Source organism: Manacus vitellinus, unplaced genomic scaffold (assembly GCF_001715985.3).
Source record: "Manacus vitellinus isolate BGI_N305 unplaced genomic scaffold, ASM171598v3 scaffold_64_pilon, whole genome shotgun sequence".
Taxonomy (NCBI): domain Eukaryota; kingdom Metazoa; phylum Chordata; class Aves; order Passeriformes; family Pipridae; genus Manacus; species Manacus vitellinus.
The window spans coordinates 196,745-209,974 of NW_021940718.1; the positions used below are offsets into that span (position 1 = coordinate 196,745).

General features: G+C 58.0%; 1 protein-coding gene across 1 annotated transcript in view; it reads left to right on the forward strand.

Moving 5' to 3' along the window:
• COMP (cartilage oligomeric matrix protein) overlaps window positions 1-12,951 on the forward strand; it is a 14,934-nt gene extending 1,983 nt beyond the window's left edge. The window contains exons 3-19 of the mRNA XM_029963928.1: window positions 1,564-1,615; window positions 3,097-3,269; window positions 4,461-4,598; window positions 5,492-5,569; window positions 6,107-6,271; window positions 7,536-7,640; window positions 7,775-7,882; window positions 8,499-8,658; window positions 9,341-9,459; window positions 9,817-9,869; window positions 10,233-10,426; window positions 10,709-10,887; window positions 11,054-11,102; window positions 11,322-11,518; window positions 11,639-11,811; window positions 12,089-12,228; window positions 12,387-12,951. Of these exons, the coding sequence (XP_029819788.1) occupies window positions 1,564-1,615; window positions 3,097-3,269; window positions 4,461-4,598; window positions 5,492-5,569; window positions 6,107-6,271; window positions 7,536-7,640; window positions 7,775-7,882; window positions 8,499-8,658; window positions 9,341-9,459; window positions 9,817-9,869; window positions 10,233-10,426; window positions 10,709-10,887; window positions 11,054-11,102; window positions 11,322-11,518; window positions 11,639-11,811; window positions 12,089-12,228; window positions 12,387-12,433 (2,130 nt within the window). The 3' untranslated portion in view covers window positions 12,434-12,951. The remainder of the gene's footprint in view (window positions 1-1,563; window positions 1,616-3,096; window positions 3,270-4,460; window positions 4,599-5,491; window positions 5,570-6,106; window positions 6,272-7,535; window positions 7,641-7,774; window positions 7,883-8,498; window positions 8,659-9,340; window positions 9,460-9,816; window positions 9,870-10,232; window positions 10,427-10,708; window positions 10,888-11,053; window positions 11,103-11,321; window positions 11,519-11,638; window positions 11,812-12,088; window positions 12,229-12,386) is intronic.
• Window positions 12,952-13,230: the final 279 nt, after the last annotated feature.

The window sequence follows — 13,230 nt, forward strand, 5'->3', positions numbered from 1 at the left end:
TTTTACTTTGTCTGATTTTAATTTATCTTACTTTTATTTTATTTTATTTTATTTTAATTCATGGCCTTTCTCTCAACAACACCCTCACAAAGCTCACCCTCAGGAGGCAAACTCGCATTTCCAGCTGGAAAAAAACCAAGGTGGCGGGTCAGAATTCCTTAATCTGGGCAAAGATTTGCTAAAACTTTGCTTTTCCTTGGTCCAGCAGCGTGGGATGAAAGGTCAGGTTGGTTCTCCAGGATCAAATTGATTCCTCTGGATCAGAGGGAGTCTGGAGGGAATCTCAGGATTAGATCCTAAAATCCTCTGAGCCAAATGCTGGAGGATCCCTGGCCCAGAGGAACCCCTGGTATCCATCAGCAGTGCCCTGAATTCCCTGCTCCAAGGGAGAGCTGGGGGGGATCCATCCCTGCATCCTTTATCCCATCACCTCAGGACACGCTGGGAGGCTGGAAATGAAAACTCCTCCCAAACCTGGGAGCTGCAGAGAGAAGGTTTTGTGACACCACCCCGTTCCCAGGGGTGAGGAGGTGTCCTGGGCACCAGCTGTGGGCAGGCAGGAAGGGTTTTTCTGGGAAGGATCCTGCTGGGATTGCTGTCTGAGGTGCTGGAATGTCAGCTGGGGTCTGACTGAGCCTGTCCCTGTGCTGCAGGATCATGGAATCCTGGAATATCCTGAGCTGGGAGGGACCCCCAAGGATCATCAGTCCAACTCCTGGCCCTGCACAGACACCCCAACAATCCCCCCCTGGCCCTCAGAGCATGTCCCAGAGTTCTGGACATGTTCTCCAGGGTTTTCCTTCGTTCTTCTCCACCCCCTGCCCCTCTTTGTTTAAGGACTTGGGGCTTAATTTGTCCCCTGAGAACACAGAAACATCCACAGCAACAATGCAGCAGGATTTCTGTAGAATCCTGGAATATCCTGAGCGGGAAGGGACCCCCAGGGATCAGCAGGACACCCCAACAATCCCTCAGAGGATCATCCAAACCCTCCTGGAGCTCTGGCAGCCTTGGGGCTGTGACCAAACCCTGGGGAGCCTGGGCAGTGCCCACCCACCCTCTGGGGAGGAAGAACCTTTCCCTGAGTTCCATCCCAAACCCCCTGGCACAACTCCACATGTTCAACAGGAGCCCAGAGGAGATCTGGAGGGAATTCCAGGAGGAGATTCCAAACATCCTCATGGCACGAGGGCCAAAGAACGGCCCAGGCAGTGCCAGGGGTCACTCACGGAACCTCCTCCTGCCTTCACCCTCTGGAATTGCTGGCTCAGCATCCTCCAGAGCAGAAAACACGGATTTATTTCCCTTTCTCCAAGACACTTGTCCCTGTTTGCTCCAGCCAAGTGTCTCCTGCCCCTGTGGCAGGACAGTTTTGTTATCCAGGGTGGAAACACTGCTCAGGGAGGGATTTAACGGGGCCACAGCCCAGCCCAGCAGCCTTTGGGGTGGGAGTTACTGCCTTGGGGACTCCTGGGCAGGCTCAGACCCCCCTATTTGCTGGCACTGGGGGCTCTTGGTGTGCCTGGCACCTTTGGCTGAGTGGTGGCTCTTGTTCCCTCCTAGATCAAGGAGATAACATTCCTGAAGAACACGGTCATGGAGTGCGACGCCTGCGGTGAGTTCCCGGGCTGAGCCCTGTGCTCCTCCAAACCCTCCGTGCCCTTTGTGTCCAAACAGGCAGCAAAATGCCAGCTGGGACCACCTCCCAGCTCCCAGAGTCACAGTTATCCCGAGGTGTCACGGGGAGAGCTCGATATTTGGGATGCTTTTGGCATTCCCTGCAGGCAGGGACTGCTGCTCCCTGCACTTCCCGGGACCCCTTTGCAGGAGAAGCTTCAAAAAGCTTCAAACCCCCTCCAGCCTTTCCCTCTTCGCCCCTGCCACGAGCTCTGGGGGTGGGTTTGTGCTCCTGGGAATGCCCTGGGCATCCCCTGGGATGGATCCTGAGCTCCAAGTGGAAGAGAACATCCCCCCCAAGAGGCCCTGCCCTGCCATTCCTCCCGTCCCAGTGCTGCCACCATCCAGGCAGGGAGGTGGTTTACAGGGAATTCGGGAAACAGGATCATAAATTTCCCCCTATAAATCGTGCCCTCTGCTCCCCAGTAACCGTGTTTTCCCTGGGCTGGAGCTCACCCCGATGTCTCTGGCTCGCAGGAACCTCCTAGAGCTGCTCTGTTATTTGCCAGCACGCTCAGAGGGTGGAGCAAGAGCCTTTCCTGCACTTGGAGGGATTGTGCTTCTGCTGGAAAAGAGATTAACCAAAGCTTCTGGGACCCGCAGGACAGAAACACATTCATCCCCTGCAATTGCTTTAATAATTTGCTCATAAAACTGTCCTGAACTTTCTCTCTGTTACTCGATTTCTGCCTCCCTCGCTTGCTGTTCTGCTTTCTGGGTGTCCTCCTGTGCTCCCTCCTGCAGGGTTTGAGCCCTGAACAGCATCACTTGGGGGCTTCTCTCTTATTTCTCACGAAGACAAGCACGAGCAGGGGAGATCTTTTCTATTTTTTAGTGGAGGTTTTGCTGCTGGCAGAGTGTTGTTTGTTGTTTTATTTCAGGGGTGGGGTTTTTTTTTTTATGTTGAGCTTTCAAGCCGGAGAAAAGAGGAGCAAAAAAGTGTCCTTGGCCCCGTGGCCTCGGCTCTGGGCTGGGAACTCAGGCTTTGGAAGTGTCCAAGGCCAGGCTGGAAGGGACTTGGAGCAACCTGGTCTAGGTGGAAGCAACCTGGAAGGTGTCCCTGCCCACAGCAGGGAGCGGGATGGGATGGGATGGGATGGGATGGGATGGGATGGGATGGGATGGGATGGGATGAGCTTTGCTGTCCTTCCAACCCAACCCATTCCGTGATTCTGCGACTCCTGTGTCTTCTTATTTGCTTTTTGGCTGCCCTGAGCCAGAAATCTTTAAGGTCCCTTCCAACCTAAGCCAGGATTCCGTGATTTTTATCCATTCCCAGAGCAGGAGCTGCAGCTGCTCATCCCTTGGGAAGGGCGGGCAGGGATATTCCGTGTGTGTGGAGTTCTGGGACACTCCTGAGGCCTCTGGGACACTCCTGAGGCCTCTGGCTCCGTCCTTAACATCCTTCTCGTCCCCCAGGGATGCGCCCGGAGGTGACAGGCCCCGTCATCACCGTCACACAGTTCAACAGGTGCCTCCCAAATCCCTGTTTCCCGGGAGTGCCCTGCACCGAGACCGGCTCCGGCTTCCGCTGCGGGCCCTGTCCCCCCGGGTATTCCGGGAACGGGACCCACTGCACCGACATCAACGAGGTAAAAAACGGGCTGGGGGCCACAGAACTGCCTCGGTTTTCCTCGGGGTGTCACAGGTTTGCCTCGTGGTTTGAAGGAGAAGCCTCTCAGCTCCTCCCGGAGCTGGAATTCCAGCGGAAATTCAGGGCTCTGGGTCTCCCCCTCCCCGAGCTCTGTCCGTGGCCAGCTTGGGATTTCTTTCTCCACCAAGATAAATCCTTTGGTTTGTGCCACACAGGAAGGTGAGTTTGGGAAGGCCAGAGCAGCCTCCTCCGGCCTCACAGGCCTCCGAGCTGATGAGTTGTTGGAGATAAGATTTATTATGTGTGGAATGGAATCAAATCCTTCCCAAGCAGTCCTGGAAACAGCAAATCTCACCACACTGCTTGGACTGCTTTATTTCTGCCCTTAAATCAAACCTTGCTGGGCAGATACTCTATGGGTTTGGGTTTTTTTTTAGGAATTGTGGCATTCCATCAAGTTTAGGCTCTGTGTGTAGGCGAAGCTCTGCTCATTAATTCCATGTGTCTGTAGGACTCCCGTGGTTCCCAAACCATATTCCTAAGCTCCTTGATTATTCCACCAGGCAGAGCCATCTCATCTCTGTTGCATTGCCATTTAAAAACCCGCTGAAGGGCCGATGAGAGGTTTCTGGGATTGATGATAATCTGGTAGTAAAAAACATGGGAACCGCTGTATTCATGGGACCCATCTGCCAGTGCAGAGAGGAAGAATTCAGGGAAAACAATGAAGTGTGGGAGAAAAATGAAGCATTCACAGTAATTTTGGAAAGACAGTTCCTTCCCAGAGTGGTAAATGAACAACTGCCTTGGAGTGTTACAGGTTTGTCTCGTGGTTTATGAGGAAAAGTCTTGAGGTTCCTCCGGGGGCTGGAATTCCACAGCGTAAGGAACTGTCCAGTTCTCTGGGCTCAGAGGATTCCAGGAAGGGAAGTGTGAAGCCAGGACAGCCCCTGCCTGGGTGACTGATGCCACCTGAGGAGGATCAGTCCCCACAGTTGCTTTGTCTGACTTTGCCTGCACGAATTTTTTTGGGGGGGAACGACCGAGGTGGGGAAAAGCCGCCGTTCTCCAGCGGAGCTCCCGCGCGTTCCCGCCTCGCTCTTCAGAGCTAAACAAACCCCCAGGAGCTGGACCTGCCCCAGCTTTTGGAGCCCCCTCCCAGCCCTGCCCACCCTCTCTCTTGTTTCAGTGCAACGCAAACCCCTGCTTCCCGAAAGTCCAGTGCATTAACACCAACCCCGGCTTCCGCTGCGACCCCTGCCCGCCCGGCTTCACCGGGCAGCTGCTCCAGGGGGTGGGACTGGCCTATGCCAGGGCCAACAAACAGGTAAGGCCCAGGAACCCTCCTGTGCCCCCGGGAAGTCGGGCACTCTCTCCCCTCTGGCGCTGCCATCCGTGAGGAACGGGAGGGGAATGCAGGATGATGCTCCGTGAGAACGGATTCGTCCCCGGGAGGGTGGGGAGGGGGCCTGGGGTGGATTTCCTGGAGGAGCTGTGGCTGCCCCATCCCTGGAAGCGTCCAAGGCCAGGTTGGATGGAGCTCTGAGCAGCCTGGGCTAGGGCAATGGGTCTTTAAGGGCTTTAAGGTGCCTTCCGGCCCAACCCGGTGCGTGATTCCGGGATCCCACACGTTGGTGGGAAGACGGATGCAGGGAGAGGAGAGACGTGCCCAGGATGTCCTGACACCTCAGCCCCAAAGCCACCTGCCCTCCAAGGCCTTCCCTGAGGCTGGACAGAACATTCTGTGGCTGTGACAGCCAGGCTTTCCTCGTGTGTCCCTTCCTGCTGGGACACAGAAGAGCTCATGCAGCTGCTGCCACCCCCCCCCTCCCAGCTTCCCTGACAGCTCCTGATGGATCAGGGTCAAAAACCCGGCAGCCTGGGCTTGGGGTGGAGCACAGGGGCACATTGTCCCCCTCGGGGGTGCTCGTGGGTTGGGAGCCATTCCTGCTCCGTGGATCCCCTGCTGTCCCTCCACAGGGAGGATATTCTGGCAGCAAAGTGATTTTTCCCCCTCTGGAGAGGGGGGAAGGAGCTTGCCCGGGGTCAGGAGCACTGCTGGGATCTACCTCGAGCTGGTCAGGAGGAAAACTTGCTAGCCCTGGGCTAGCAAGGTGTACCGGGGCTTTGCTTCTGCTCCTGGTGGTGCCCAAATCCTGGGATGTGCCGTGGGGGCTGCTCAGGAGGGAATTTAAGGGGTGTTTGGTTCTTCCTGGGCAGGTTTGCACCGACATCAACGAGTGTGAGACCGGGGCTGCCACCAACTGTGTCCCAAATTCCATCTGCATCAACACCCGGGTGAGTGCTCGGGGACACGGAGCTGCTCCCGGGGCTGGAGCCCCTCTGCTCCAGAGCCAGGCTGGGAGAGCTGGGATCCTCCAGTCTGGGGAAAGGAAGGCTCCAGGGAGAACCTGAGAGCCCCTTCCAGGGCCCAAAGGGGCTCCAGGAGAGCTGGAGAGGGACTTGGGACAAGGGATGGAGGGACAGGACACAGGGAATGGCTTCCCACTGCCAGAAGGCAGGGATAGATGGGATATTGGGAAGGAATTCCCCCCTGTGAGGGTGGGGAGGGGCTGGGATGGAATTCCTAGAGAAGCTGTGGCTGCCCCATCCCTGGGAGTGCCCAAGGCCAGGCTGGAGCACCCTGGGCTAGTGGGAGATGAGCCTTAAAGGTCCCTTCCCACCCAAACCAGTCCGGGATTCCACAATTCCATGACATCACCGGGTCTCCCTCGTGGATCTCCCTTCCCAGGCCTTGGGGCCTCATTTCCCTGGGACAGTGCCCAGGCCGAGGGAGGGCTGTGGGAGTCAATTCCTGGTTTGCTCTTCCCACAGGGATCCTACAAGTGTGGGGCCTGCAAGCCGGGCTTTGTGGGGGATCAGGTGAGCGGCTGCCGCAGCCAGAGCCAGACAGGACGGCGCTGCCCCAACGGGGAGATCAGCCCCTGCCACGAGAAGGCCGAGTGCATCGTGGAGAGGGACGGCTCCCTGTCCTGCCAGGTGAGGGCTGACCTCGAGAGTTTGGGGGCTGTCTGACCCCCAAGTTTGGGATCTGTGTGACCCCCCAAGTTTGGGGTCTGTCTGACCCCCCAAGTTTGGGATCTGTCTGACCCCCCAAGTTTGGGATCTGTCTGACTCCTCAGGGATGGGATCTGACACCAACCTTCCCAAAGGCCAGGCTCTGGTCCAACCCTCCCCGAGTTTGGGGTCAGGCCCAACCCTGCCATGATTGGGGTCTGGCCCAACCCCACTGTAATTGTGGTCTGGTTCATCCCTTCCTGAGACTGGGGTCTGGTCCCAATTCCCCTGGGATTGGGGTCTGGTCCCAACTCCCCTGGGACTGGGGTCTGGTCTGGCCTTCCTGAGGTTGGGGTCTGGTCCCAACTCCCCTGGGATTGGGGTCTGGTCTGGCCTTCCTGAGGTTGGAGTCTGGTCCCAACTGGGGTCTGGTCTGGCCCTCCTGAATTTGGGGGCAGGTCCATCTCTCCCCGAGGTTGGGGTCTGGTCCGACGCCCTCACGACTGGGATCTCATCCCATCTTCCAGCAATGGGGGTCTGGTCCCACCCTCCTGAGGTTGGAGTCAGGTCCAACCCTCCTGTAACGGGGGTCTGGTCCCAACCTCCCGTGGTTGGGGTCTGCTCACACTCCCTCCAGTTGGGGTCTGGTCCCAACCTCCCCCGTGCCTGAGATCTGATCCCAACCTCCCCGAGGCTGGGGTTTGTTCCCAACCCTCCCTGCCATCGGGGTCTGCCCCCTCCGCTTTCCCTCCCCTCGCTCTCCGGGGTCTGCCACCGCCCTCTCCTGGAGAACCCTCCTCCCCAAAACCCCCCGGCCCTTCCCTGGCACCTGAGCCACAGCCACGGCTCTCCCAGCGCTCCCTGGGGAGCTCCTGGCACCTCCAGATCCAGCCCTGCTCCTTCGGGGCTTTGGCTTTCCTGAAGCCCCACAAATCTGGGGAATGTCGGGGAACATCCCACAGAGCTGAGCGGGGACAAGCCCCGCTCGGCAACCTCGGAGCCGAGTCCTGCTGCTGCCTCTGCCTTCACAGCCTCGGGAACAAGCAGAGGGCTTGGACCTGAGCTGTTGGAAAGGCTCTTTGCACCAGAAACGCCCCTCCCAGGCGGGGTTTTCCCCGCGGGGCGTTTCGCGCCCGGATTTGCGGTGCTCGGTGCGGGTTCTCGCGGAAAACCCCCTCGATTTTGGAGGGACGTGGCCATCAGGGGACCCCCCCGGGCCTCACGGGGTGTCTGTGCTGCCTTCCAGTGCCTCGTGGGGTGGGCAGGGAACGGCTACGTGTGCGGGAAGGACACGGACATCGACGGCGTCCCCGACGAGAAGCAGCGCTGCTCCGACAAGAAATGCCGCAAGGTGAGACCGGCCCCGCCCGGCTCGCTCGGGAAATCCGGGAATTCTGGGCGATTCCCACCCGGAAAAAAGTGCCAGGGAGGCCTTGGGGGGTCAGGGTGAGTGGCATTCCCGGCGTTTTGTGCTCTCCCTTCCAGGACAACTGCGTGACCGTCCCCAACTCCGGGCAGGAGGACGCGGACAGGGACGGGATCGGAGACGCCTGCGACGACGATGCCGACGGAGACGGGATTCCAAACGCCGAGGTCGGGGCTCTGGTGTCAGGCTCTGCCCCACCTGAAGGCACCCAGGGGTCCTGCAGAGCAGCAGCAGCACCTTTATTGTGAATTTGGGGAACGCCCGGGTCACGGCGTGACCTTTTGCTTTTAAATTCGGGTGTTCTCTGCTGCGCAGGGAGCAGGGACAGGACCCAGGGAATGGCCTGGAGCTGTGTCAGGGCAGGGTCGGGATGGATCTCAGGGAAAGGTTCTTCCCCCAGAGGGTGGTTGGGGGGCAGTGGGCACGGCCCCAAGGCTGCCAGAGCTCCAGGAGGGTTTGGATGATCCTCTGGGGGACAGGGTGGGATTGTTGGGGTGTCCTGGGCAGGGCCAGGAGCCGGACTGGATGATCCTTGTGTGTCCCTCCCAGCTCAGGCCATTCTGTGCTTCTGAAAGCCCCAAAAACCTGCGGAGAGCAGAGAACATCCCCGAGCACTGCAGGGCCTTCCCAAACCCTGCTCCCCTGGGAATTAGGGGGGATTCTCCCGCTGCCATCAGTCCATCCTGGCATTCCCTGCGCAGGCAGTGGCCGGGACTGAGGGCGGCAGGAGCGGCTGCCGGGAGCGACGGCCGGTCCCAAACCTCAGCCCCCGTCCCCCTGCAGGACAACTGCGTGTACACCCGGAACACGGACCAGCGCAACGCCGACAAGGACAACTTCGGGGACGCCTGTGACAACTGTCGGCAGGTGAAGAACAACGACCAGAAGGACATCGACGGCGACGGGAAGGGCGACGAGTGCGACGACGACATGGACGGGGACGGTGAGAGGGGCAGGAGACCCTCCTGGGAGGTTTTTATTTGTTTATTTATTTATTGTCAGGGACTGGGAAGAGACTTTTCCCACCTGGAAGAGGCGTCTTTTCCCAGAGAGGTTTTCGGGTGTTTTCTCCTCCTGGCAGGAGAGAAGGAGAAGTCCCTGCAGATAAGTCCTTTATCATCCCCACAGAGGGATGAGAAAAGCCCTGAGAACTCCAGGGTGGGTGGCTTTCCCCAGGCCCAGTGTTTGAAATTAATGATATTAAAGTCCAGTGTTCTCCCCTTTGGCAATAAATTTTCCTCCAGTCCTGCCACTGCCTGGAATTCCGGGGGTACCTGTGTGTTGTCATCTCAGTTCACAGCATCTCTGCTGGGCCCTTCCCACGGATCCTCCCAGGCCTTCAGAGGCCTCAGAACTAATTCCTGCTGGGATTCCAGCTCAGCTCTCGGCCACACCAGTGTCCTCCCAGTTCAGCCCTCGCAGGGTTTAAACGTCTCTCCCGGGGTGATGCTCAGACCTCCACTGTGGGACAGTCTGGGGGTGGTTTAGGACCTGCTGATCTCCTAAGGGAGACCCTGAGGGACATCCCTTAGAGCAGAACACTCACAAACCCTGAATTTGTTGCTTTATCACACGAGTTCACCTGTCCTGGATTTTCTGATGGATCCATTTTGCCCGTTTCCCAGGGATCAAAAACACAGTGGACAACTGCAGGAGAGTTCCTAACCCTGACCAAAGGGATGGGGATGGGGATGGTGTGGGAGATGCCTGTGACAGCTGCCCAACCCTCAGCAACCCAGACCAGGTACGGAACCTTCCCGGGTTTTGCCTTCCAGGTTCATTCTCCTCCCTCAAACCTGTGCCTGTGTCACCTGCCAGGGTGTTCCCTCCTGGGGACTCACCCAGAGCACCTCTGGCACGTTTTGGCTGCCACCCTGCAGCACAAAAGGACGTTCCCCTGAGAGCAAACATCAGCTCAGAGAGGAAGTTTTGCACTCTGGGCTCTCCCTTCCTTCCCTGTTCCTCCGTGTTCGGCCACAGCAGCTTGTAAATCCTGCAGAAGCCTTCCCCCTCTGGGCAGCTCTCCCTCTGTTCTCTCTCTTGCCTGTTCCCCCTCTTGATCTGTGGGGAAATTTAAATTGTTCTTCCTTTATTTTGGCAGAAAGACACCGACCACGACCTGGTGGGAGACGTCTGTGACACCAACCAGGACAGGTGAGGCCTTGCTGCAAAAATCCCCCCTGTCTGTGTGGAATCCTGGGGGGAGAAAAGGGAGAAAAAGGGACAGCCTGGCTTGGTCTTATCCAGTAAAAAAGATTAAGAGGTTGAGAAAGGTGGAACTTTCTTCAGACTCCCCAGAAAAGGGGCCAGAGGAAGGATGGACCCTCCCTGGGTTGCCCAGCAGGAATATTTCCGATCTATTTTGGGTGTAACCAACACCTCGAGGCTCCTTAAAGCTAAAACCACCCAGTCCTGCTGCTCCTGCTGAGGGTCCCAGCTCCTGGGAAGGTTTTCCCTGCTTGTTCCAAAGCACCTGGCAGTGGGTAACCTTTTTCCCTGCCCTTGTCTCCCTGCCAGCGATGGGGACGGCCACCAGGATTCCCGGGATAACTGCCCCACAGTGCCCAACAGCTCCCAGGTGGACACGGACGGTGACGGGGTGGGGGACGAGTGTGACGATGATGATGACGACGACGGGATCCCAGACGTGAAACCCCCGGGCCCCGACAACTGCAGGCTGGTCCCCAACCCCGGCCAGGAGGACTCGGATGGTAAGGGGATGGGTTCTCCTGGAGATCCACAGGGATCCAGAGCTGGGACAGGTTCAGATCCCACAGCCCTGCCATCAGGGTCACGCCTGGGAAAGGTTCTCCTCCAGCAGTGTCTGTGGGTTGAGGGGAGGAGAAGCCTCCTGGTTTCTCTGCAGCTGCCTCGGAGCGTCCCAGTGCTCCAAACCTGCCCCCGCAGCACCTGGAACTCCAAACGGAGCAAACCCGGGTGTGAGGGGCAGGAGAACCCGTGGAGAGCTCGTGGCTCCTCCTCTCTGCCCGCAGGGGACGGCGTGGGGAACGTGTGCGAGGACGACTTCGACAGGGACATGGTGATCGACAGGATCGACGTGTGCCCCGAGAACGCCGAGGTGACCCTGACGGACTTCAGGGCCTTCCAGACCGTGGTGTTGGACCCCGAGGGGGATGCACAGATTGACCCCAACTGGATCGTCCTCAACCAGGTAGGAGAGTGTCCCAGCACGGGTGGGATGCAGTTTTCCTTGGAAGGCTCTGCAGGTTTCATGGTGCCGTTCGACGGTTGCCGGATCCTGGAGTGCTGGTCACTGAGCAAGAGGGAGGTTGGTAGGTTTGGAACAGCACTAATGAGTCAACCTTCCTCTTCCTCAGGGCATGGAGATTGTCCAGACCATGAACAGCGATCCTGGCCTGGCTGTAGGTGAGGAATTCCCTTCGTCCTGCTGGAAAATCACCCCTCAGTGCAGCCCTGACGAGTATTTCAGCCGCGACTTAACGACTCCCTCCACCTCCTACAAAATGCTTTGTGTAGTAAAGAAATCCTCAGATTTCACGGGGCAAAATCCATCCCCTGTCCTGAATCCATTAAAAAAAAAAAATGGATCAGCCTTGGCATACAGAGGGGTTGTTTTCCCACCAGGTTACACGGCATTCAACGGGGTGGACTTTGAGGGCACGTTCCACGTCAACACGGCCACGGACGACGACTACGCCGGGTTCATATTTGGGTACCAGGACAGCTCCAGCTTCTACGTGGTCATGTGGAAGCAGATGGAACAGACCTACTGGCAGGCAAACCCCTTCCGAGCAGTGGCAGAACCTGGAATTCAGCTGAAGGTAAAGAAAACCAAGGAAAAAAAAATTCCCCGGGGGGATTTTTGTGCCCTTTTCGGGAGAAGCGGCTGCGGCAGCTCCACGTCTTCACCCACACACTGAGCAGCCTCTTCCCCACCCCAGGCAGTGAAGTCCAAAACAGGCCCAGGTGAGTATCTCCGGAATTCCCTCTGGCACACGGGAGACACCACTGACCAGGTCAAGCTGCTCTGGAAGGACCCTCGGAATTCCGGCTGGAAGGACAAGACTTCCTATCGCTGGTTCCTGCAGCACCGGCCGCAGGTCGGGTACATCAGGTGAGGGGCTGCAGAGAACTCCCCCTGCTCAGCTCGGGGGGGGGGTTGGACACAAAAGGGGAGGGGAGGGACAGCGTCCTCCTGAGAGCAAATGGCACAGGGAAAATCAGCCTCGTGGAATCCCAGGACAGAAGGGACCTTAAAGCTCATCCAGGGATGTGGGCAGGGACACCTTCTGCTATCCCGGGGTGCTCCATCCTGGCTTTGGATGCTCTCAGGGGTGGGGCAGCCCCGTTGCCCGGGGAGGTCTCGTGTTCACAGCCCTGTTGTCCCCCAGGGCTCGTTTCTACGAGGGCCCCGAGGTCGTGGCAGACACCGGAGTCGTCCTGGACACCACCATGCGAGGGGGACGCCTCGGGGTCTTCTGCTTCTCCCAGGAGAACATCATCTGGTCCAACCTGCGCTACCGCTGCAACGGTGGGTTCCCAAACCCGAGCAGGGACACTTGGGCTGGTTTGCTTTCCGGTTATTCCTCCATCCCGGGGCCACCCCCAGGCTGGGACATCCCCCAGCAGCTGCTCCTGCTTTCCTCTGCTCTTCCTGCCCCTCATCCCTGCCTGCTTTCCTCTGCCCAGACACCATCCCCGAGGACTACGAGACCTTCCGAGTCCAGCAGGACTAACAGCCCCTCGACGGAGCCAGCCCCTCCTGCTTCCCCGGACCCCGCTCCCGCTCTGGAATTCCGTAGGAAGAACCGTCAGCACGTCCTGCTGCGCCCTCACAGCACCTCCAGCACCTCTCCCTCGACAGCAACTCCCTTTTCATGCTACAAGAACCCTCTGGGAAGGGCAGAGGGGAGACAGTGAGTGTGGCCCAGAAGCCTGAGCTGCTGCAGATCCCGCTGGGAAAAGATCTGCTGGAAGCCCCCCCTGCAGCAGCCGGGATTGTTGGAGTGAGTTTAGCGTGGATGATCCCCAGGAATGTTTTTCCCCACTCCCAAGTGTGAATGAATGTTTGTTCTCCTTTTCAAGACCTGCTGCAAAGCAAAGCCAGTGCCAGCGTGAGGAGGACACGGGGAGCAGCTTCGGTACAAAGTTGCTCGTTAAAAATAATTAAAAAATAAACAACAAAAAAAAGGCACTTTAAGGAGAGTATCTTTGTTCTGGGATGTTGGATAATAAATAACTAGATTCCTCCTTGGTCAGGTGTGTGTTCTTGTGCCTCCTCTGGAGGTTTTACCTCACAGATGGGTAAGAGAGACCCCCAAGGGCTGGAATCAGTGGGACTGGGAGAGCCCGGACTGGGAATTTTCTGGGCCAAGGCACGGGGGCACCTTTTCCTGAAGAATCTCCCTCTCCTTGGCCTGCCCTCCCTGGGTCTCCTCAGAACAAGAAATGAAAGGTTTAGGCTTGGTTTGCCTCCTAGAACCTGCCAGGACTCCCACAGGCAGCCGAGGAGCTGGAAAAACTGCTCCCATCC